Source organism: Hypoxylon fragiforme (genome assembly GCF_022984875.1).
Source record: "Hypoxylon fragiforme strain CBS 206.31 chromosome Unknown GGS25scaffold_8, whole genome shotgun sequence".
In the NCBI taxonomy this organism is placed as follows: domain Eukaryota; kingdom Fungi; phylum Ascomycota; class Sordariomycetes; order Xylariales; family Hypoxylaceae; genus Hypoxylon; species Hypoxylon fragiforme.
In genome coordinates, this window is record NW_026054763.1 from 2,131,775 (window position 1) to 2,153,691 (window position 21,917).

Here is a 21,917-nt window from a genome sequence, read left to right on the forward strand (position 1 = left end):
TGGTTATTCAATTGGTGTTCGGCTTACCTACATCAATCCTTAGGACTTAAGCACCTCGGTAGCTCGGGTACATGCCTACCCCTATACAGGGTACATATGTAAGCACAGACCTTCTCTATATGTATGTACAATACAGACTAATAGTTACATAGTATTATTACTTAATTACTATAGCAATCCTATCACCGTGGGAGATCCAATGCTCTTCCGTGCCGCCAAGAATATTGATGACGATTGTCGACAAATTTGTATCCATGATTCGGCGAACGAAAGAGATAGTCAATATTTACGAGATATCCTGTGCAACCGAGAGACATCTCAAGATGTGCATAGCATAACGTCTATTCACCTCCTAAGTTATCCGTATATGTCAAATAAGGATGTCTTGGTACATTTGAAGCTCTTCAAACCGGCACATAGATACTGTGCCTGCAATACTTACGCCCTTAGGTAGTATTGACGGTTAGGTAGGCAGCTATTATCAGGCACAGACATTTGTTCCACTATGGAGCTCGATATTCAGAACTGTCAAAATTCATGCACCGCACAGACAATGCAAGACCTACTTGTTATGAGTATGAGTTTCCAATACTAACGCGAGAAGTTGCCTCTCCAAATGAGTTGTCGAAAGAGCGATACGCTACCTCGCCGGCCCCTTTCACGGAGATGCAGCAGCCGGGATACACGGGGTGTATATCACGCGACGTCAACGCCAATATTTAGAGTAGCAGCCGTCAAATCTGGCAATGCCGAAATGCGAGTCGAGAGCCGATAAGGTAAGGAGGCTGCGCTTCTGTGCTCATTAGCTGATAGAACGGAACTATCTGCTTAGGAGCTATCAGATTCAGAGCTATCAGCAAAAGGGAAGGAGACGATTATTTGCCATCTAGAACTGGCGGTTGAGTGCAGCTGACATGGCCATCACAAGTTTGGCCAAAGAAATCAGTACGGAATAATGTTTCTGTATGAGGAAATCTGGGTTGCAGTATAGGGGAATATCACGGGAGGTGTCAGTCCATGCCAGCATGCCAGAATGCCAAGCCCTTTTTAATTTCCCCTTTAGTATAATGAGAACCCTGAGGCCTATGGGAGGGACGCGGTGATATGGTCGGCGGCCGGCATGTCGTCGAAGTTAGCTCCACACATGGAGACCACGCAGATTACCTGGAATTCGGAACTGCCACCAGACGAACCTGCATATGCTAGGTGCCTAGGTATGTATGGATGTACGAAGCTTCGCCACTTTTACCCACGAATCTTGCAGATGATTACAGCGCCGATGTCAATATTTCGATGTATCATGCAGCTGGATGCCGTGATAGCCTGTGCTTCTGAGGGGTGATATTTGGTAAATCCATCTCCAAAAGTCGCGATATCCGTGAGATCTATACCAGTCTCGTCGTCGCCCTACGCTAGATGAGGAATGGCGACGGAGCAGAGTCCCTAAAGAAGCCATGATACGGAAGTCTAGTAATTCGTGAATACATACAGTATTTACCCCCCCTGGGCTAAAGACCAGGATTATAACACGGCGGGAGTTGCCGCGAGGGGCCATTTGCTAGGCTGGGGAAGCCGGAAAATTAAGAAGAAAAAAAAGTACTAGGTAGTGTAGCTTCAGGGGTTCGCGATCCGTCCACGGCATGGTAGATTTTCATCAAAGCTTACCGTTCACAGCTACGACTGCAACTTAACGATCGTATAGGTACATACATACATACGTAGCCGTGGGCCAAGTGCGCACAGCAACCCATCCGTCATAGATAATGATGTTATTTCCTTGACTAGGTGCGAAGGGGCCCATGATATACTCCCGAGGCAGCCCACACATACTAGGGTCTCGTATTTTCTTATTTTCGAAACATATAAGTCTAGATAGCACTTGAAATGTTGAACATGGCATTCTATAAAATCCCTGTTCGCGCCCGTACTCTCTAACATTAGATAGATGACGGATATCAACGTGGCAGCAATATCATTATTCACTAGCTACAGCTAGACTTGAATGCATCCAAAGTATTTAAAGGTAAACTAATACACCATGGAACCCAATTCGACATCAGGGTTCCAGTTCATCACATCCATAAACACCGTAGCCCGCGATGACGAGACGCGCCGAAAAGTGCGCTCACACGCTCGACGACAGAAGCTCACCAACAACCCCAGCGAGCCGACGAAGTCTGGGTCGCAAAAGGATCACACCTCGAGGTTCAGGCTTAAGCCGACCAAGGGTAGCGAGAAGCAGCAGGAAAAGAAGCTGAGCAAGGCCAACTGGCTTACCGTGAGCGTCGCGCGGGAGCTCCCCAACTTCACATTGCTGCACATCGAGAAAACCTCGTTGACGGAAAGCCTAATGAAGTACTGCATGGCTGTGTGTCTGTCCCCGCATGAGAGCGTTGTGGAGAGATGGTTTGATCGGGCGGGGACGCCGACGTACTTGAATACATGTGAACCAGATCAACTACTCGCACGGCCTTGTGAGCGATTGCTGACTTGATGAGCTAGACTACTCCGGTTTCCTTGCCAATACGTTTGCGATGAACCCTGAAGGCACTTGGGTCGAGGCAGTAAGTTCTGCCCATCTTTCAACCGTTGGGGGTCGATCGCTAAAGATCCGCAGCTCCAAGTCGATAAAGCCGCCACACATGCCTTCATTGCCATGCTAGCGGCAATGCACAATGCCCTGGCGAGGTGGGCCGACACAAGCACCGTAGATTTCCACCGCTTCCAGGCAGTGAAGTCGATTAACGAGCGGCTGAACCTGGAGGGTAAGGACAGCAATAAGCCGATCTCGGATGGTCTTGTCGTCGCCGTTTCTCTCCTGGTCAATATAGAAGTGAGTGGTAGCCAACGGACGGGAGGCCCAAGAAGCGCAAATCTAATGCCTGGCAGACGTTTATCGGCTCACTTCAGGCTGCGGCGGCGCATATGAGTGGCCTGAAGAGGATGGTGGACCTTAGGGGCGGTATCGTGGAAGGATTCAAACATAGTAGCATTCTTCAACGGTCAATATCATGGTTAGTGTGGAATATCTATCATTGGCTAGCTCAACTTGTCTGCCTGCCTTTAGGCATTCTAGGATATCTACACGAAACGACTCATTAACCATTATATTTATATGCAGGGCCGACTACTCATACTCCACCGCGGCACACCAGCCGTTAGTGTTCCCCTTTATACCGCAACTAGCGTCTTCGCTCCCTTTACACGACCGCTTCATGAGCCGATCTATGTTGGCAAATATGGAACCACTAGGTTTAAGGGATCTGACAGTCCAGAACCGCGAAGCGCTCGAGCTTTTCGAACTGCTGTATTCGATCACCGACTGCATAAACACCTTCGATTACAGGACCCTCAAGAGCGCGTACAGCCAAAAAGTCCAAGTAAGCAACTCGATATATCTGGTAGAGTGGCGGCTCTGCCAGCTGGAGCAGTTATCGCGGTCGCGACAATCATCAAGGAGATCCGGATCCGTTCCGCTACTTCCATCGATCGAGGGCGGCAGGCCGCCACGGCAGCCTGCGCCGACGGATTTGTCCGACGTTCTTATCTATGCATCGCATCTGTTTCTGCATCTTGCTATCCGGGGCTTACCTCCCTCGGCGCCACGACATCGAGTCTTGGTGGAATCGCTCATGTCAGCTCTCTGCGACCCTATCCTAACCCTAGATCTCCTCTCCCCTCCGAAGCCGAACGAGAGCACCACCGAAGGGTCGCTCAGCCGAAGCGACGACCCCGACCCAGAGCAAAGCGCATTTCAAGCCAGCACGCCGAGAGACGAGCTACACGCCAACATTCTCCTCTGGGCCCTCTTCCTCGGGGCCTGTGTCCGCGTGCCCATCTCGCTGGATGCTTCGGTCTTACTTGGCGACTACCACGGCTTCTTCATCACCGCCCTGAAGAACTATTGCAAGATGAGGGGCATCGTGAGGAGAGAGGAGTTCTCAGCAAAGCTGAAAGACATTGTGTGGATATTTAGCTGGAGCGAGCATCAGCTGACGCTGGCGTGGCAGGAGATTAACGATGGCCGCGATCCAGAGATGGCGATAGGTGTCCCAGTTGATCTGAACGTGATTGCTCAGCCACAATTACAATAACAGTGACAAGAAGCTTCTATGGCAGCCAAGTTAGTAATGTATAATCATAATCACATAACGACCAAGGGGTGATAAATGTTCCGCTAAGCATTAGCCTAGGTTAGGTAAGTCCCAATAACAATAACCTAGCCCAGCCCATATTCCAGACCTTTCTACCTTTATTTACGACTATCTTGTCATCCATTGTCTGTTGTTCCATCCATAGCTGCACAAGAAGTGGTGATAACAAAGGTGATTTCCTTCACCACGAACCAGGTTCAGTTTCTTAGTCTAACCCAAGTAAACAAAAAGACGACTCCAGAACGGCGCTGCTCTGGAAATACGTAGATTACCTACCTAGCTAAGCTTTTCCAAATTAAAAATGGCAAACACAAAACCGCACTCCCATGGAAAATCCTATCATGAGTTCGAACGAGGCCGACGATCTGGGGCGCCGTCCCCGGAACCTCGTCCGCCTCCATCCCCGCCTACTGCAAGGTTTGAAGCGATGGGGCCTACCTCCGGACAGAGGCATGTTCGCCGTTTTAGACAAGGTAAGGTTTATCATAGATGATAAGATACATACTTATATGTGATATCCATCTCATGCCCCTTGTTGTTTTCAATGCACCTACTAAGAGACAGCAGATATCCCCAACTTCTCAAGAAAGCGACGCGGCCAAGCGCGATATATAATTATTAATATCCCTCACGGAAAGTCGTTGACCATGTGTGCGAAACTTAGCGGGAAGCCCATTAGAATAAGATTGAAGATTGATAGAGCGGCAGGGCGACGGGTGTTGTGAGCGCTTCTTCTTAGCTTAGCTTGATGAGTAAACGGTACACGCTTGGTGATTATTGCCGACGCTATGCAAGTGAGAAGATAAAGTAGTTACCTAGTACCTACCTGAAAGACAAATACATAGACCAATCAACTACCTACTGGTGAAATAAAAATCCCTGAATGAGAAATAGCAAATCCCTAGAAAGGCAAATGCCAGACATTGCTGACAATATGGAGGCCAGGCGTTACGTTGGCCCGTTTGTATCCAAACAAAGGTGTCCCTTTCGAGGATGATGATCGGTGTAACTATTAGCCCTTTGCTGTTCAATATTGGCTAGCGGGCTGATTTTGGTCCGGTCGATAACCCGAGATATCATACTAACGCCGTGTACGACCAACTTCACATCTAACAGAGGATCGGAATTGTCGACAATCCCCGCTTGCGAACCCAAAAAGGGACATGTAGTCTTTAACTGCCCTTTGTGATTCACGCAATTGCCCATTCTTCGTCACAAATCTATAGGTAAGTAACCCATGATCCGGCCGTTCCTTATTAACCCATGACAGGTAATGATAATGCATCGCCGGATAGCATAGGTATCCGACACAGCATGACAGAATTTCCGCCGTTAATACCCGATCGGGGTGAAGACTCGGATTGGGACTCAACACTTGTTGTACACAATCACTTCGTGAATGTAAGCATAGTACCGGAAAGACGACACAGTGGGTGGGAGACAGTAGAGAGAGGGTGGGTGGAAAGCAAGCAGCAACAAGCTCAAGCAAAGGGCTTAAAATCGCAGGGTCGAGCATCAGATGGCCCATTCTCCACTGATGCATCTAACGATGTCTTGAGCAGTATCGCGACAGATGCCAGTAAGGCTACGGCCTTTTTTGCTTACCCTCAGATGTCCATTCCCACCCCTCAGTTAGAATTCGATTTCCGGATGAGAGTCCTTCTAAACCCACAGTCTGCTTCAATTTCCGTAGGCGATGGATTCAAGAAGATGTCCACATTTTCGGAGGGTACGTGGTCGGGTCATTTTGGACACGGCCTTGTTGTCGTAAGTAGTACTTATCCTGCCTAGGTATCTAGGGTAATTATTCATCGATGGCGGAAAGGGTTAACCTCGAATAGAACGGAGGCCAAGACAGTCAAGATATGGTGTGTGGGGATACGATAGCAACACAAGTGGAAGCAACTCTGCGCTTACAGACTGCAGACGAGCCGCCAGCATGGTGAGTTAATGTTCCGAATAGAAGGGACACTAAAAACTAATCTCCGTAATAGCATCGAGTGCAAACTGAGGGGAAATAGAATTGGACCTTCGGATCTCATGAAGGAGCTTCAAGGCCCTGGAAAATGCAGGCAGGCGGATCCAAGGTTGTGTCCGTACAGAATATTCGTCTCCATGAAAACATCAGATCCACGATATAAAGACAAGCTAAATACCGGCATGTGGATTGGAAGCTGTGTCTGGAAAGACTTGGAAGTTGTGTTTGAGTATGTTCCCCAGCCTAGCCAGTCCTGGGTCCCTTTGTAAGCTGATTCATTAACGATCGTCAACGTGTAGCGCATACAGAATAAGTTGATTCAGCCTCTTCGAAGACGAGGGAGGAGGAATATGATTGAGGTAACGGAATGAGCTGAACACGAAACCGGATCCTGACAAGATTGCCAACCAGTTAAGAGTATTGGATATACCAAGGTTCCCTTGATGAGATAACGAAGCGATAAAAGTAACCAGGGCCCCTTATATGCATGATGAGGTAAACATTTGGGCGTTTTGCCACCATAAGCATGAAGGCTTGGAGCCATGTGTGCTATTGCTATTGTGCAAGGACAGGCAAGCAAATAGACCAAACAAGGCTTGCAGGGTTAAGGTTGGTGAAACTGGAGGGAAAAGAAAGAAGCTTAAAAGCTGAAAAGCCAAAGCCAATGATGGCATTTGGAATAACGTCAAGAATTTCCCCAGATAACCTTGATTTGGTTAGTTTTCGATTTACATACCTCCGATGTCTGTAGTTAGGCAACTGGGGTACCTAGCTTATTTTAAACATTTCAAGGGTCTTTCTTGACCCCACCCTCGTCATATGTTGATTGTCATTGGTTGATGCTACTATGAATTGGCACGCTACATCTGATTGCTGACCTCTAGTAGGTAATACTAGGTATAATAGGGCTATCACATCTTTACGTCATTGCAATGATCTGCATAATATCATTTTCAACATCATCGTCGTCAGTAGTAAGAAACAGGTTTGCGTCACAGATCATCGAGATGGATTACACAGGATTGCAGGGCATTCAGACATAGAAATAGAGATGGAATTCGCCCGTGGATAATTAAAATTCCCAACTCCCCAAATCTACTACGTATCTTACATTAGCTCATACTCAAATCAACATCAAAACCTATCAAAATGCCTCTATTTTCCAGTCGTCGACCCGAAGAGGAAGTCGTAGAGGAGCCCGTCCCGGAGAAGGGACACTCCCATAGCCTCTTCAGCTCCCACCATCGTTCTCCATCACCACCAGTTTCTGCTCGCACTAGCACCACCAACAGTTCGCTTCGCTCAGGTACGTTCCTCCATATGCACATAGAACATACTAGAGAGAGAGAGGCCTGACTTACCTTCTTCAAATAGACCAGAGCACTCCATCGCGCAGCCGCAGCATGCTGCAGCGCACATTCGGCCATGGTAACTCCAACTCAGATGTAGACCCGTCCATCATCCAGGCCCGCGAGCACGTCATGCAAGCCGAAACTGCGGAACGGGATGCCGATCGTGCTCTAGAATCTGCACGTATCCGCGTCCGTGAGGCAAGGGCCGAGGTCAAGAGACTCGAGCTCGAGGCTGCCGAGGACGCCCGTCGCGCCAAGATTAAGCAGTACCACGCCCGCGAGGTGTCCAAGCGAGGCAAGCATCTTGGACGTAAGTAAACTGTTTGGTCTTTAAGACCTCTGTATAAGATGATAACGATGTCGCTAATATTGGAAATAGGACATGACCTTTAAAAGCATATCTATCCATATAAGCGCGATGTTTTTTTTTAGAAGCGAACAAACTTGATATGATTGGGTTTGGGGGGGATGTTTGTTGCTTGTACAATATTGGATATGAAAGCCACGTATACCACGCCATAAAGACGATACCTGTTTCCTTTTTTTTTTTTTTTGTATTACCATCTGTGTGTACTCGGCACCTATGGTCCTATGTATTGAGTCATTGAATATTACATACTTTACCTCCTACCTGTCATGAAATCATATAAAATAATAGTTGCATTCAATCATTCCTCACCTACTTACTTCTAATATGCAATCTGTAACATGCTATTCACTATTATCCGTCAAAGCTCTCTATCGCGATATGTAGAATGCGGCAACATAACAAGTCCATAACGTAGGTACCTAATTATTTATTGATCTGTGTTGGTACGCAGATGATGTTGAACGGTTCCACCGTCCTCATCCTCGCTGACTACCGACCAACATACAGTGCACCGTGCACTTTTCTTTCGACGGAGCATACCTCCCCTGAAGCCACCTTCATAACTTTCCAAAATTTTCCTTGTAGTCTCAGCAGTCAATCCTCTTAGTTCTGTCGTCAATTCTGCAATACACATATCTCGCTTTGGCAATAACACTAATATCGCATCGCTGGAAATGTAATATATATGATCGTAGGTCCTATCGGCTGTTACCCTGGGGATCACCACCAGACAAAAAAGGAAATTTGATACGAGAATCTATGTGATTAACTGTCGCTGGGAGACACAAGAGATTCTATAGCTTATTTATAGCTTCTTTGTGGGTTTATAACTTTGGAGGGCTTAGGAATTGAGTAGAAACGTGCCACCCCCTATTCACCCCCTATTAGCTAATCCTCACATGCATGTACGTTTGGAAAACCTTGGAATAACTAATTCCACCAATCTGGCTCCGCATCCTTCGAAATATGAATAGAAGCGTTGCTGCCGACCTAGGTAGGCTATATAATGATAAGAAATATATTGAGGATTCACCTACCTTACGGTAACCTTAGCCTTTGATCAAATGTTAGATGTAGTACGGCTTCCCGGATCTCGTACCTGCACTAGGTACAGTCGTATGATAACAGCATCTTTTCAGTATAACCAATTTCATTAAGCTGATTCTGCTGTTGTGATTCTCGTATTATAATTATTTTCATTATCTTTTCTAACTGTATTTAGTTGGGCTACAGGTAGGTACCTATCTAGTGTGAAATGTTTCCGCGTATAATAGGAGGTGTACGGCATAGTAAGGTTGAAAAGACAAGCGACCTGCGATACAGTAATATGCCTTTACAAGGATGTCAAGCTATTCCACCAACTCACAATGCACCCTGGTCAAAGCTTTGGCCAAGAGATGATGAATCTACAGAAATCCAGCAGTTCCAGTTATTAAAGGAACTATGAAACACAAGATCCATGGATGCCAAGGCAACAATCACAGGTCAAGACCGGGGGTCATGGACTCTAATCTTTTCTCTTCTTTTTTTTTTTTAGCCAGTTACGAAACCTTTTGTAACGTCTTTCCAAGGTTGGATTTTGAGGCCATAGCTCTCTGTTCATTTCATCAACCTAACTAACTACAACCTACAACTTATAATCAACTTTTCACTCAAAATCCTAGAGGTCACAGGTACGAGATACGAGGAACTAGAAACTCATGCGACAGCTCACCTAACTGCATACATTCATTTGTCCTATTTTCCCCATTTTTCCTCCCTCAAGCCCTAATCTAGTACTTTACCGTGAGACTTTTCTGTGAGACTTTCCCTCCAGGGCTGTGATACTATTGACCATTGACCTACATACATACGTATGTAGTATATGCCAATTTCGTATCCCAAGTTTCCCGCATGCCTCTCCCATTTAATTGACGCTTCATTTTGCTTGGGTTCTTGCAGTTAACTTGCTACCACAACCCTATTTCATGAGCTGCAAGATGTTGTCCTTCAAGAGAGCTGTTGTTTTTGCGGTATTCTTCCTTGTTGCATTTATCCTCCTCCGTCGATCGCATACCTCGAACGACCCCGAACCCTTTCGTAAACTTCCACCGAAGCCAGCAGATCCCAATGATCAACATGTCGGGGCGTCAAATAACCCTTCTACAACCACGTATACCACCGAAGTAGATGCTGCTGCAAAGGATAAGGCAGTTCCCGCACAAAAGGCAATTCAAGACATGTCCAAGATGTCCTTGTATGACAAACTGGCTTATCAATACCCGTATGACGTCGAGACCAAGTTCCCGGCTTATATCTGGCAGACTTGGAAATGGACACCTGCAAGTGGAGAATTTGGGTTTCGGGACCAAGAAGCTTCTTGGACAATGCAGCACCCGGGATTTGTTCACGAAGTTATTACCGATCAGGTTGCAGTCCACCTATTAAGAGTACTCTACTCCGCCGTCCCCGAAGTTCTTGAGGCATATGATGCTATGCCTCAGCCAGTCCTAAAAGCCGACTTCTTTCGCTACCTCATTCTGCTTGCCCGTGGTGGTATTTATTCCGATATCGATACGTTCGCTATTAAAAGCGCCTTGGACTGGATCCCAGAATCCGTGCCCAAGGAAAGCATCGGATTAGTGATCGGCATTGAAGCGGACCCCGATAGACCCGATTGGAGTGAGTGGTATAGCCGGCGTATCCAGTTCTGCCAGTGGACTATCCAGGCAAAGCCGGGCCATCCCGTTCTGCGAGATGTCGTCTCTCGTATCACGCAAGAGACCCTGAACCGAAAGCGCGAAGGTCTTTTCGTGTCGAAAGAAAAGAGTGTCATGGAATTCACCGGACCGGCTGTATGGACAGATACTATATTCGACTACTTCAATGACCCCCGGTATTTTGACATGAGCCATAGCCAGGGCAACGTTTCGTACCTAAATTTCACAGGAATCGAGGCTGCTAAAAAGGTTGGAGATGTTGTTGTACTCCCGATTACTAGCTTCTCGCCCGGCGTTCAACAAATGAACGCGAAAGACTATGACGATCCCATGGCGTTTGTCAAACATGATTTCGAAGGCAAGTCTTTCCATTCACATAAGCCCCAGATCAATGCAGCTAACTGATCTTAGGCACTTGGAAGCCCGAAAGCGAACGACATATAGGCGAGACTAATAATTAGAGGCTATTGATTGCCCCCCCCATACCTTAAGTTGCCTTGAGGCTATCGTCATGTCATATTACGATGCCCGATTTTATGCGAAAGATGCTTCGACCGGCTACTACGAAGGCTTGTATCATTACTCTATACTTACGACGTTCACGACCCCTTTTCATGTGGTACTATATATTGGATTTTGATGAGGATGTGCACGGAACTGATTGTCAAGGCTACCCTCTCACCCCCTCTCACCCACGCGAGAGCAGTCTTTACAGCATTGACCTGAAAAGAAATATCGGTTTGCCGCGCTTGCTCATCTACTATTTTGTACCAACATTTTCACAATTCTGCTTACGAAGACAGCAACAAGGTGCTTGGACCTGGTGCAGGTATTCTACAGGGCAACAGAAGAGATAGAATACGAGACAAGGTTGTATTTGGCGTAATAAAACGAAACGGCATCCTGAACGCGACGCGCTGGGCGAAGGGACAATTGTATATACCCGCGGTAAAGAGAAAGGTTCTGGCGTTTGATGGATATTTGATTAGCCTGCTTCAACAAATTTTATGCCAAGACTTGGAATATGCGATGCGGTGATGGTGATGGTGACGATGATGGTGGAGCTGTATGCAAGTGTTTCCATGCGCGACGGACGGTAGATAGGCACGACAGAAGCTCGAGACGCAGCCCCAGTTCCCAATCCTCTATATACATAGTATATAACTACCTACATAAGTTATGTAGTAGACCACTAAGGCAGGTATGTATCAAGTGGCGTAATATGTTGAAGCAAGAACCTTGGATGGAACCCATGAAAAAGCAAAAGAAAAAGCCAAAAGCCCCCCTCCCCCCCCAAAAAACAGTAATGAGTGAATCGATGATGGATCCCAAGGTTCCACTGGCGTTCAAAATGATTCCCCCTGACCTTGGCAGTCCACATCCCCGGTCCATATTCCATGTACGGGTCCAGACTTCAAATTCCTCCCCGCATTCTCCTCTTCAGCAACCCGAGGAGAACCCCCACAAGTATATATAAAATATAACCTGCATCGTTACCACAATGGCGGGACTCGTATATCTAGGTCTCTTACTTTGGTTGAAGTCCTCTTCCGGGGCAACGTATCACATCACACATCCAATCGCAACTGGGTAGAAACATCCAAAACGTGGGATACCTTCAATAGCTATATAGTGGGTACCCAGCGAACGAGACAGACTACACAGGCCCGAGAAGCTTCACATATTCAAGATGTGGACGTCGTCGTCGTCGCTTCGACCGATGGCTCTCGATAACCTACGTGGATGGAGATTGAGTCATCGGTCTATGCAGCGTTACACGCTATCGGTACCGATATATTCTATGCGAATGCGAAATCCGCGACAAGGCGTTGCTAGTTCGTCTAGATCGAGATCGAGTTTAAGTTATGCAGAGGGCCCAAAAGAAGTAAGTCTTTATTCCCTCTCTTATTCCTGTTGAATATCTCGGTAGCTATTCAATTGTCCTTTCCCATACTATATACATGATAGGAGATTGTGTAGGTTGTACTGCCAAGTACGTATGCATATAGAGACTCTCGTTTCACTTAGGGGTACCGATATTCATAAACATTGGCGTGTACATCCTAGATTTGGGTCTTGTGGGCATGAAGATTACAACTATGATTTTATATCATTCTCAATTATTTATATTTTCAAGAGTGCAAGATATCAATTCATAATAACTAATTTTGTAGCCACCGTTGCTCACCCATACTATACCAGAGCACTTTGCTCAAGTAGTCTCACAAAATGGAGATAGGCCCGCAGCGATATTCTGGTCTCCTACAACAGCAGACACAACTATATCATCGAAATCAACTACATTGAATTATGAAGAACTCGACGCTCAGTCGAATAGGATGGCGCATTCGCTAAGGTCTATGGGTGTGAAAAAGGGGGACCGAGTCGCTGTTAGTTTAAGCAATATTGCTGAACATGTCGTCTTAACCTACGCAATCTTCAAATTGGGTGCCATCATGGTTCCGCTCAACCCGACCTTCGACGCCTTTCAACTCAGCTCCGCGCTATCTCAGCTAGGAGTGGAAGTCCTGGTCATCGGCGCCATCACAGACCTAGCCTACAAGCCCGGTCGCGGTCAAAGTAATCTAAAACTGCTATCTAAGCTCATCCCCAATCTCACCGGAAGTAGCGTCGAGTCGCCGACTGTTCCTACGCTGAAGTCTGTGGTCCTGGTAGATAACACGCCATCGCACCCGAAAGTCGCCATCCCCCCTCTGCAGGACCTACGCTCACTAACACCCTATGTGGAACTCTTTTACTCCTCTGGCCCTCGTTCCATAACTCCTGAATCCCCTCTAGAGCCCTCGGAAACGATCAATATACAGTTCACATCTGGCACGACATCATTCCCAAAAGCTGCCATGCTGACCCACACTAACATCCTGAATAACGGCTACCTGATCGCTGCGCGCATGGGCCTCAAGCCCCAGGACCGCATCGTCTGCCCGCCTCCGCTCTTCCACTGCTTCGGCTGCGTTCTTGGGCTCCAGGCAACCGCCACAACCGGTGCCTCTATTCTCTTTCCCTCTCCGGCCTTTGACCCCGCTGCTACCCTCCGCATGGCCGCTGCTCTCGACGCTACCGGCTTATACGGAGTCCCTACCATGTTCAACGACGAGCTAGAGCTTCTCTTTAACCCGGCATTCGTCTCCACCATACCAAAACCACCAGCAACCCAAGGCAACAATTCGACGGGGCTCTTCCGAAACTTGACGAAGGGAATCGCGGCAGGCTCCACGGTGCCAAGGCCGCTAATGCGGAGGCTCCGCGAGAATCTCGGGTTACAGGAACTGGTCATTGGCTATGGCATGACGGAGACCAGCCCTATAAGTTGCATGACGTCCCCGCTCGACCCGGAGGACAAGCGCACAGGGACCGTCGGGAAGGTAATGCCGCACACGGCCGTGAAGATTGTCGACCGTAACGACCGGTCAAAGATTGTTGCGCGCGGGGAAAGGGGCGAGTTGGCCTCGTCAGGGTATCTGCTTATGCGAGGGTATTACTCGTCGTCGTCAGCGAAAGATTTGGTGTGGGAGGAAGGGGAACATGGCGAGGGAAAGAGACAGTGGATGTACTCAGGCGACGAGGCGCGCATGGACGAGGAGGGGTTCGTGGAGATCACGGGCCGCATCAAGGATCTGATCATCCGTGGCGGCGAAAACATTCACCCCCTCGAGATAGAATCCGTGCTTATGACGCACCCACTCATTCGCGAGGTCAGCGTCGTCGCCGTTCCCGACGAAAGGTACGGCGAGGCTGTCGGCGCGGTTATTGCGGTGCATGATGGTGTGCGGACTACGGGTGGCCACTACATAGGCACAACAGACATAAAAGGGGTTGAGAAAGGAGGAGGTGGGAAAGAAAAGGGGGTGTTGGAGGAAGAAGGAGTGAGGGCTTGGGTTAGGGAATCCCTCTCTAACCATCTCGCCCCCAAACACATCTTCTGGACCGATGACTTCCCTAAGACGGCGAGTGGCAAGATAAAAAAGGATACGTTGAGGCAGTTGGTGAAGGGGCCGTTAAATATTGATACTTAGGTAGGTGGCCAGATATCCGGAGCGTCGTCCTTGAGTGTGCGTGTTCATATTCGTTAATAAGTGGACGGTTGATATATCATCAAATAGGAACCAGCATAATTCAAGTATTCAGGTATTTATGTATCTTAAGGAAGCAATACGATGGATGTATCTGATATGCTGTAGTGAGGAGAAGAGACCAAGCGGGTATTCCAGCCAAAATAAAAAAGTCAACCACCGACCCAACGCCTTTTGAACGAAAGGGTATCTATCAAAGGCTCCTATCCAACCACTCCATAATGCAACGATTAGGTAGCCACGAGAACCTACAATGATTGCTACCAACACAGAAAAAGCAAAGATGAAATCAAGACTTCAAAAGCCTTCGTTCCGTAAACACCTTCTAAGTATCCTTCCCAACGTAACCGGGTCTATGAGGCTTCCACAGCTTCATTGCCGGGAAGTTCGTCCATTACCAAGGGGGGAAACTATGATGACGGTAGAGGCCGCGATGGAAGACAGGTTTGGACTGCATGTGAATTCGAGATTTTCACGCATCGACTCTTTCATGAAGCATATTCCATAGATATACTGTCGGCATTCTCTGCTTCCGGTCCCCCTTTCCATAGATAGCCGATCCATGCCTACGTAGTGACCTAGGTAGATAGGTAGGCGAATAGCGAAGCGGAGCCCTCACGGCCCCTGCGAGTTCGCCGCGCCCCCCATCCTTTCGGCCAGCGACGCCACACCCTCACCCAACGCATCACTGTTGCGCATCATGCCTGAAGAGATCGCACCACCAGTGATGCCGCCACCGCCACCGTTGCCACCGACATACCAGGCAGCGTAGTACCTGACCAGCAGCAGGACGTTCCGGCGAGTGAAAAGAAAGGCGGCGAAAGAGATGGCGGTGAAGAGCAGGCAGAAGACGGTCCAGAAGACGAACTTCTCAGCCGGCGTGAAGACGTACACGCCGTAGGTCACCTCGATGCGGTACTTCTTCAGGCGCGCCCAGCGGGCTAGGGACGCGAGTTTGGTGGTGGTGGTGGTGGTGGACATGGGTGGTGGTTCTTCCTTTTGGGGGAGGGATGTAGTGGGTGGAAGGGTAAAGATGAATGACGACGATGATACTGATGATGCTGATGGTAGGGCCGAGTCTCTAGGGCCGAGCCGTAGCTCTTAGGTAATCCCCGAGAGAAAGAGAGAGAGAGAGAAATAACTAAAGGGAGGCGAAATAATAGGAGTATTTTTTATTTGTTTTATTCTTTGAGGAGTAAGGAATAAACAAGACGGTTCAGTATTTCGACTTACATGCCCTTTCGATTTTGGAGTATTTTTAATTAATATCTTCTTCTAAGCAAACTAACAAGAGGAAGCACACTTGCTGCTTCCCTCTCAGGGGGGGGGCTCATCTAGATAGTTCACATAGAAAGAGCTAACCTACCTAGTCTGATGTGTGTAAGCACTGGCGGGCAGGCCATACACACATTAAATACCTACCTACTTTCTTACCTACATGGGCACCTATAAAGTAGGTCGGTAGGTAGTCAGAGAAGGCAGCGACCATCGGAAAGCTCGGAATGTGTATATATAATGTTACCCGAGGTGGTCATCAACGGATGGATGTTGGTGGGCCACATGGGGCCCGTTTCTTGAAAAGGCCCGCAGGATCCTCGCGATTGCCTCATGGGAGAAGCGCCCACTAGGCAGGTGGTCATGGCCGACACTTTCATGCTCTGTAAGCAGGGCAAAGCATAGGTAGGTTAGGTTGAGAAAAGGGTGGGTGAGGGCATTCCGGAGTTCCGGAAGCAACTTTTATACCATGTGCCCGGTACTATCGGGATGAGGCTCCATTTTCTTTTTTTTTTTTCTTGCATCACATGTCTCAATATTGACGGGGGGATTCGGCGATAGATAAAAAAAAAAAAAAAAAAAAAAAAAAAAAAAAAAAAATAAAGAAAAGCTGACAGGGCTTTGATAAGCAGGTAAGGTAAGCACTCTTTTGTCCGATTAACGCCGGCGAGGTATGAATCAGCGCCTTATGTACCCTTTCGAACATTATGCATAGAACATAGAGCGAGTAATACCATAGATATCAGTGCAGGGCTGACTATTGTTTACCAGAAATATATGTACTACCCTCCTAGTATGCATTCACCATCTATTGTACAACCATCGCGGGTAAAGGCCTGAGCCCTGGCGACGTGATCAGATTCTTACACAGCATTTCTGCATGCACGCACTTTTCTAATCGGTTAGCGCATGGCAAATCCTATATTAGTGATCGCTAATTGGTAACTCGAATGCGTTCTAGATCAACGACAACCACCAACCACCAACCACCATCGAAGTGAACTTTTCTAGCTTCCAAGGAAACATGGAGAATTCCCTTTTTCTTTGTCTTGAGTTAGGTAGCCCCTTTAGAAACATTAAGAAAGAGGTACATATCTGGTATGACCGACTGACCGACCTTGAAACACGTCGGGGAACTCGATCGATACTCCCTCTCTAGGCATCGAGCGGGAACCTGCTTATCTTGTTATAAGGAGAGGACAAGGAGGTAGACGCTAGCCGATGGATGTGGAACACCCAACGAGCGGTTTTATCTCGGTAGATGCCTACCAACTTGGTATACATATATCTGCCTTGCCTAAGGTAAGTATGGAAAGTAATATACCTGATGTACACACTACCCAGGGAATCCCCAAACACATGTACATCCGCAAGGCGACCTCAGAACAGGTACACGTTCTGGTTGCCTTTTCCCAATATGTGCGAGGACGGCAGCCGATCGCGATGGGCAAGGCGAGCCCGTGATCTGTCTAGCCCAGTGGTGCAACCTCTTTGTCATATGTGATCGTAAGATCGTAACCAGTTCTCACGGCCAGGCCACGATTATATCATACCTCTACCTAACTACCTAACCTAGGTGCCTAAGGTACTGTTACATACCTCCAAGGCTATATAGTATTACTACACCACTAGGCAGGTCACTGGTTTTGTTCGGGCAGCACACATCGCAGCCTTGAATAACCCAACCCGCCGCCGATATTATCTCGGCACCGGACGGCTATACGGCAGACTACAAAATGGGGGGGATAACGGAGTCGGGATATATTACCTGTGTATCGCGTGGGTGTGCCGATCTACACTTGATACGCAAAGTAAGGCAACAAGGCTAGATTATGGTAGATGTGGTAGGTAGGGTACGTATCTATCTGATTTTCCTTGCCTGTAAGGCAACGTTCATGATACTACATAGTAAGACACGTACAAGCTTGTGCTATGTCTTTGGAGGCGTCGGGTTACATATGGATACCTACCTAGGTAGGTAGGCACTAAACCGACACATTCACCCCATCTCACCGAGCTTGAGGTTGAACCGGTTCATAAACGTGTCAGCCCTTTCAGCACTTGGTGTATCCGAGTGAGTGTTGTAATATGTCCGGTCCTCGAGCTGAACCCGATTCAGGACCGATATTGAGCTAACCTAGGGAGATCCATGAATTAGGATATCCTAGGGGTCGCTGGTTATAAAGCTTTCGATTCATGGTCACAAGTTTGCGCTATGTTAGTAGATGTGATCATAGGTACTATTTGCTTATTCTATTTGTTTTGAGGAATGAATTAATCAGGAATTCATCTCCATTTCAAACTCTGGTCTTTCCACGCTGCTTCTCAACGTTCCTGGCAGTTTATCTCCATGTTTCATCGCCTTCGGCACACACTTCCACGAGCAGCCACGTCGGAGGAAGGGTATTGCGCACTCGTGGCTACCATTGCCTAGGGCTATCTTGGCCCATGCATTCCCGCCCCTGAACCTAATTGTACCTGCTAGCTGCCACCATTCAATCCATTGGGTCATGGGCATCATTACTCGCCGTCCACATATTGAGCAGGGTAGATCGCCGCAATTGGCATTTTCTTCACTTTGCTCAGCAATACGGTCGAGGACCTCGGAAAAGTGCGGGGGTGCGTTTGAGGGAAGATAGGATGGCAGCTCACGAAGCTGACCAGTCTTAGCACATGATTGGAGGGCCAGTTCAAACAACGACGGAACGCTACTTTGACAACTGTCTGCCGCGAACCGGCCCCGTAGATAGCGTGGAGGTGAGGGTGATGATTCCAAGTCTTCGGTTTGTATGACCAAATGGGTAGACCCTGGCTGCGGCAGCTGGAATTTGGAGACGATCACCCCTCGGCTATCGCTGTACTGAATCGGAGAGCGTGCAAGCGCATTTCCCGACCACCAGTGGCTGCCCGGCTCGGTGGATGTTGAACACGAGTCACTCGCAGAAGGCACATCATTTTTGTCGAGCCAAACTCGCAAGATAGAGCCCTCTGCGAACGTTCTCTCTTCCAGAAGCAAAACATCATCGCGCAACGACTCATCCCAAACATCCTGCTCGTCAAATTGCCCTGTGAAATGATCTGGACGGTAGAATGGGTTGGGGTGTATGCGTAAAGTCTGAAGCTTAGAGGGGAACCTCATCAAATCTAGGAGTTCACCCGGCAGGCATCGAAGACGAGTGAGAGACAAATTCAAAGTCTCGAGATTACGTAAATTTCGAATGCTGGGAGGAAGCTCGGTAATCTGAGTGTTTCGGAGACTAAGGTGGACCAAATTCTCAAGGTTGAATATAGCCCCAGGGGCACGCGAAAGTGGGTTGTTTGATAAATAAAGCTCCATGGACGCTGCCTTGGAGGCAAACGGAAAGGATTCATCTATTAAGGGCATGGTGTCAAATATGGAGAGTTGTGATATAGTTGCGTTAGATATACTTTCGAGGTTAGAGGTGCTGCAGTCGATCCATTAGTATACGTCTTTCCATGCGCTACAACTATTTAGTACTGGCTTTTGGATGAGGGTGATTACTTACGAGAAGTCAACGATGGGATTTTCATTGACTATGGCATTCTGTATGATCTCACGAGCTCTCTTTTCGCTAGGAGAGATGTTTGCCATGGGCCGAGCATGGCTGTGTGGTGGCAAGCTAGATTCAGCAGACATGTTGGTAGATAAGCCTGGATCATCTTCCATATCTATAGAATTGTCGCTCCCCATCCATACACCGCTGTCAAACTGACGTTGAAAGGTTCTATTTACTTTTTGTAAAGGCCGTGGTGGCTCAACAAATGTCGAGTCGGATGAAGTAGGGTGCTGTTGGAACCAAGAACCAACATAACGCTTCTTTCGATGTCTTCCTCCAGCATAGTTTTCTACATGAGGGTCATCATCACTAGAAAATACGGCTGGGTCACTAGAGTCAGATACTGCTGATATCGCAAATTCTCGATTGCGAACGCGTTTTCTGGTATTGGCAAAAGATTGAGTCCCGGAATCCCAAGCAATGGCGGGCAATGGAGGGAGTGTTGGTTCTTCACTCATTGTAGTTAGGGAGGCTGTGAGGGTAAATGATGTATACCGAATTTAGAAACCTCGGTAGGTATTGATTTAAAATTAGAACAAGAAAGAAATAATATAGATTGTCTGAGAATTGAATGAACTGATGGCTGAATGAAGAAATTGTTGCGAGAGACTGTAAATCAATATATAGGTTTATACATTGACTACCCTAACAATGAAGTAACTTTCGAATTGGGGTAAACACGAGAGGATCAATGGGGCATTTGAGTTTCGAATGAAGCTTTGCGAAGGCGCGTCACATTAGAGCCCACTTTCCACATGGGGAAAACGCGACTTGAGGCTAGATCCCTGTGGGTCCATAGATTTTGCCTTTATTGAACCCGATTCGCCAAAGCTATTATTCTGGGGTACCTAGTACTTACATATTCCCCAGCAGCCAGCTACTAGGTATTGTACCTATGTACCTAGTAGTACATTTCCTGGTACATATGCCTGACTACCTATGTACTACCTAGTAGGTAGTCATTGTAGTATGCATTCACATAGTTATGTCTAACCTAGGTAACCTAGTTAGTAGCTACGGATGCATATTATTATACTCTCCAAGAATTCTTCCATGCAGATGTTTGACTTGTCTGAGTTCTCGGTATCGAATCGAATTTGTTCTGACTATTATAGAATATTATACTTTGGTTACTTTTTTGAGACACTGAAAAACCTAGCCCACGCTGTATATGCCTTCAATTCCAGTCATCATCGTCATCATCGTCATCGTCCTTAGCGTTTGCGTGTCTCAAATTTCCACTCTTGATACCTTTGCTCATGTGCTCTTCTTCTTTGGCGTCTTCGGCATCTCTTTTCCTTTTCACAACCCTCATATCCTTCTCATTGACCGCCCCCACTTCAACAAGCAAGTCATCAATATTCATCATGTTCATTCGAACACCACCTACAGTCACAAGAGTGACTATTTGCTTTACGATATCGCCGTTCTTATACACAAGAATAGTTGGGCAATTTCGGTCTGGGTAGTTCTCAATTGCTTTGTCAGCTCTGATCTCACAGAACTTGACTTCGCCGTATTCCTTTGCTGCCTGCATCCAGAGCTCTGTTAGAACTCTAGACTCGACGTTGGTTCCTAAGGAAGCAGTAAGGTGGACGAAGACAGGCCCGTTGTTAGATGCTTCAGTAACTTCGCGCGAATATTCCGGTTTTGATATTGGGTAGACTGTGCCGTGTATCGCCTTCTTGGTTAAGCTGTTCAACTCTTGTATTCGCTTTTGTCGATATTGCTCCAAGAAAGCCTCATCTTCTTCATCTTCCAAGGCATCGAGCTCATCCAGCTCCTTCCCTTCCAATCTGTTCTCATATGCAATTCGGCGGCCTTCTAATATAGCCTCCTCGATCATAGGTGTAGGTGATGGAGGCTTTTCAGGGATGATTTTATGCTTGCGGAGTATTTCATTCCTATATAATTGTTAGGGACAAGCCGTAAGTTATAGAATGAATTGCTATCTGGGCTATACCATTCAGTATCTGCATTGGGGTCATCAACAGGAACAGCTACGCGCTGCTCTACCGGTGCAGACATCTTGTCTAAAGTTTTAGTATTCGTAAAAATATAAATGGAAAATAGAGAAAATAATGTTTGTTTATTGTATGTAGCTTGATAAAAGTCAGGAGTCAAGTTACATGCATGTACTTCTTACCGAGTCATTAACATTTAAGGTAGCAACTTAAAGTTCAACCCCTCCAAGAATTCCTAATCAGTAACGATAAGAACAGGGATATCTCCACTTATGCTGGCAGCTGGTTCTTTTTTTTGCCAAGACTGACAGGTGTTTTCAGGCTGTTCGGAATCCAGCCTTAGTCAGAACTGGTGGATTGCACAAAGCCCTAGCCCTCCTCAACGCTAACCTTGATTAGGGTCTCTGCCAGAAGGGTCCTAGTAAACGTTCGCACCAGTTGCAATTCTGCCCA

General features: G+C 47.3%; 8 protein-coding genes across 8 annotated transcripts; 5 read left to right on the forward strand and 3 right to left on the reverse strand.

Moving 5' to 3' along the window:
• Window positions 1–1,797: 1,797 nt before the first annotated feature.
• GGS25DRAFT_422154 (uncharacterized protein) lies at window positions 1,798–4,275 on the forward strand. Its single transcript, XM_049258580.1, has 5 exons — window positions 1,798–2,444; window positions 2,503–2,564; window positions 2,618–2,833; window positions 2,890–3,014; window positions 3,122–4,275. The coding sequence occupies exons 1-5, from the start codon at window positions 2,039–2,041 to the stop codon at window positions 4,092–4,094; spliced, it is 1,782 nt and encodes a 593-aa protein (XP_049114030.1). The 5' UTR covers window positions 1,798–2,038; the 3' UTR covers window positions 4,095–4,275.
• Window positions 4,276–5,097: 822 nt separating this feature from the next.
• GGS25DRAFT_422085 (uncharacterized protein) lies at window positions 5,098–6,554 on the forward strand. Its single transcript, XM_049258579.1, has 5 exons — window positions 5,098–5,380; window positions 5,425–5,921; window positions 5,996–6,096; window positions 6,149–6,361; window positions 6,432–6,554. Exons 2-5 carry the CDS (start codon window positions 5,469–5,471, stop codon window positions 6,448–6,450), a joined length of 786 nt encoding a protein of 261 aa, XP_049114031.1. The 5' UTR covers window positions 5,098–5,380; window positions 5,425–5,468; the 3' UTR covers window positions 6,451–6,554.
• A 527-nt stretch (window positions 6,555–7,081) lies between these two features.
• On the forward strand, window positions 7,082–8,162 carry GGS25DRAFT_504325 (uncharacterized protein). The gene is made up of 3 exons (XM_049262125.1): window positions 7,082–7,438; window positions 7,507–7,794; window positions 7,864–8,162. The coding sequence occupies exons 1-3, from the start codon at window positions 7,282–7,284 to the stop codon at window positions 7,875–7,877; spliced, it is 459 nt and encodes a 152-aa protein (XP_049114032.1). The 5' UTR covers window positions 7,082–7,281; the 3' UTR covers window positions 7,878–8,162.
• Window positions 8,163–9,616: 1,454 nt separating this feature from the next.
• Window positions 9,617–11,296, forward strand: GGS25DRAFT_422377 (glycosyltransferase family 32 protein). Its single transcript, XM_049258582.1, has 3 exons — window positions 9,617–9,652; window positions 9,716–10,911; window positions 10,965–11,296. Exons 2-3 carry the CDS (start codon window positions 9,822–9,824, stop codon window positions 11,012–11,014), a joined length of 1,140 nt encoding a protein of 379 aa, XP_049114033.1. The 5' UTR covers window positions 9,617–9,652; window positions 9,716–9,821; the 3' UTR covers window positions 11,015–11,296.
• An 841-nt stretch (window positions 11,297–12,137) lies between these two features.
• Window positions 12,138–14,772, forward strand: GGS25DRAFT_422420 (acetyl-CoA synthetase-like protein). Its single transcript, XM_049258583.1, has 3 exons — window positions 12,138–12,438; window positions 12,728–14,702; window positions 14,756–14,772. The coding sequence occupies exons 1-2, from the start codon at window positions 12,244–12,246 to the stop codon at window positions 14,588–14,590; spliced, it is 2,058 nt and encodes a 685-aa protein (XP_049114034.1). The 5' UTR covers window positions 12,138–12,243; the 3' UTR covers window positions 14,591–14,702; window positions 14,756–14,772.
• A 436-nt stretch (window positions 14,773–15,208) lies between these two features.
• On the reverse strand, window positions 15,209–15,872 carry GGS25DRAFT_422360 (uncharacterized protein). The gene has a single exon (XM_049258581.1). The coding sequence runs from the start codon at window positions 15,626–15,628 to the stop codon at window positions 15,263–15,265; it is 366 nt and encodes a 121-aa protein (XP_049114035.1). The 5' UTR covers window positions 15,629–15,872; the 3' UTR covers window positions 15,209–15,262.
• Window positions 15,873–17,905: 2,033 nt separating this feature from the next.
• Window positions 17,906–20,207, reverse strand: GGS25DRAFT_504335 (uncharacterized protein). The gene is made up of 2 exons (XM_049262126.1): window positions 19,450–20,207; window positions 17,906–19,368 (listed from the first exon to the last, which is right to left on the reverse strand). The coding sequence occupies exons 1-2, from the start codon at window positions 19,956–19,958 to the stop codon at window positions 18,201–18,203; spliced, it is 1,677 nt and encodes a 558-aa protein (XP_049114036.1). The 5' UTR covers window positions 19,959–20,207; the 3' UTR covers window positions 17,906–18,200.
• A 310-nt stretch (window positions 20,208–20,517) lies between these two features.
• On the reverse strand, window positions 20,518–21,685 carry GGS25DRAFT_504336 (thioredoxin-like protein). The gene is made up of 2 exons (XM_049262127.1): window positions 21,464–21,685; window positions 20,518–21,404 (listed from the first exon to the last, which is right to left on the reverse strand). Exons 1-2 carry the CDS (start codon window positions 21,526–21,528, stop codon window positions 20,678–20,680), a joined length of 792 nt encoding a protein of 263 aa, XP_049114037.1. The 5' UTR covers window positions 21,529–21,685; the 3' UTR covers window positions 20,518–20,677.
• Window positions 21,686–21,917: the final 232 nt, after the last annotated feature.

Coding starts and splice junctions, on each gene's coding strand:
- GGS25DRAFT_422085 (XM_049258579.1), top strand. CDS start 5,469: ATGACAGAATTTCCGCCGTTAATACCCGATCGGGGTGAAGACTCGGAT. Junction 5,922..5,995: donor TTGGACACGGCCTTGTTGTC/GTAAGTAGTACT, acceptor AACCTCGAATAG/AACGGAGGCCAAGACAGTCA. Junction 6,097..6,148: donor GCAGACGAGCCGCCAGCATG/GTGAGTTAATGT, acceptor TCTCCGTAATAG/CATCGAGTGCAAACTGAGGG.
- GGS25DRAFT_422420 (XM_049258583.1), top strand. CDS start 12,244: ATGTGGACGTCGTCGTCGTCGCTTCGACCGATGGCTCTCGATAACCTA. Junction 12,439..12,727: donor ATGCAGAGGGCCCAAAAGAA/GTAAGTCTTTAT, acceptor CTAATTTTGTAG/CCACCGTTGCTCACCCATAC.
- GGS25DRAFT_504335 (XM_049262126.1), bottom strand. CDS start 19,958: ATGAGTGAAGAACCAACACTCCCTCCATTGCCCGCCATTGCTTGGGAT. Junction 19,369..19,449: donor AATCCCATCGTTGACTTCTC/GTAAGTAATCAC, acceptor GATCGACTGCAG/CACCTCTAACCTCGAAAGTA.
- GGS25DRAFT_422154 (XM_049258580.1), top strand. CDS start 2,039: ATGGAACCCAATTCGACATCAGGGTTCCAGTTCATCACATCCATAAAC. Junction 2,565..2,617: donor AAGGCACTTGGGTCGAGGCA/GTAAGTTCTGCC, acceptor AAAGATCCGCAG/CTCCAAGTCGATAAAGCCGC. Junction 2,834..2,889: donor CTCTCCTGGTCAATATAGAA/GTGAGTGGTAGC, acceptor AATGCCTGGCAG/ACGTTTATCGGCTCACTTCA.
- GGS25DRAFT_422377 (XM_049258582.1), top strand. CDS start 9,822: ATGAGCTGCAAGATGTTGTCCTTCAAGAGAGCTGTTGTTTTTGCGGTA. Junction 10,912..10,964: donor TGTCAAACATGATTTCGAAG/GCAAGTCTTTCC, acceptor AACTGATCTTAG/GCACTTGGAAGCCCGAAAGC.
- GGS25DRAFT_422360 (XM_049258581.1), bottom strand. CDS start 15,628: ATGTCCACCACCACCACCACCACCAAACTCGCGTCCCTAGCCCGCTGG.
- GGS25DRAFT_504325 (XM_049262125.1), top strand. CDS start 7,282: ATGCCTCTATTTTCCAGTCGTCGACCCGAAGAGGAAGTCGTAGAGGAG. Junction 7,439..7,506: donor CAACAGTTCGCTTCGCTCAG/GTACGTTCCTCC, acceptor TTCTTCAAATAG/ACCAGAGCACTCCATCGCGC.
- GGS25DRAFT_504336 (XM_049262127.1), bottom strand. CDS start 21,528: ATGTCTGCACCGGTAGAGCAGCGCGTAGCTGTTCCTGTTGATGACCCC. Junction 21,405..21,463: donor CCCAATGCAGATACTGAATG/GTATAGCCCAGA, acceptor ACAATTATATAG/GAATGAAATACTCCGCAAGC.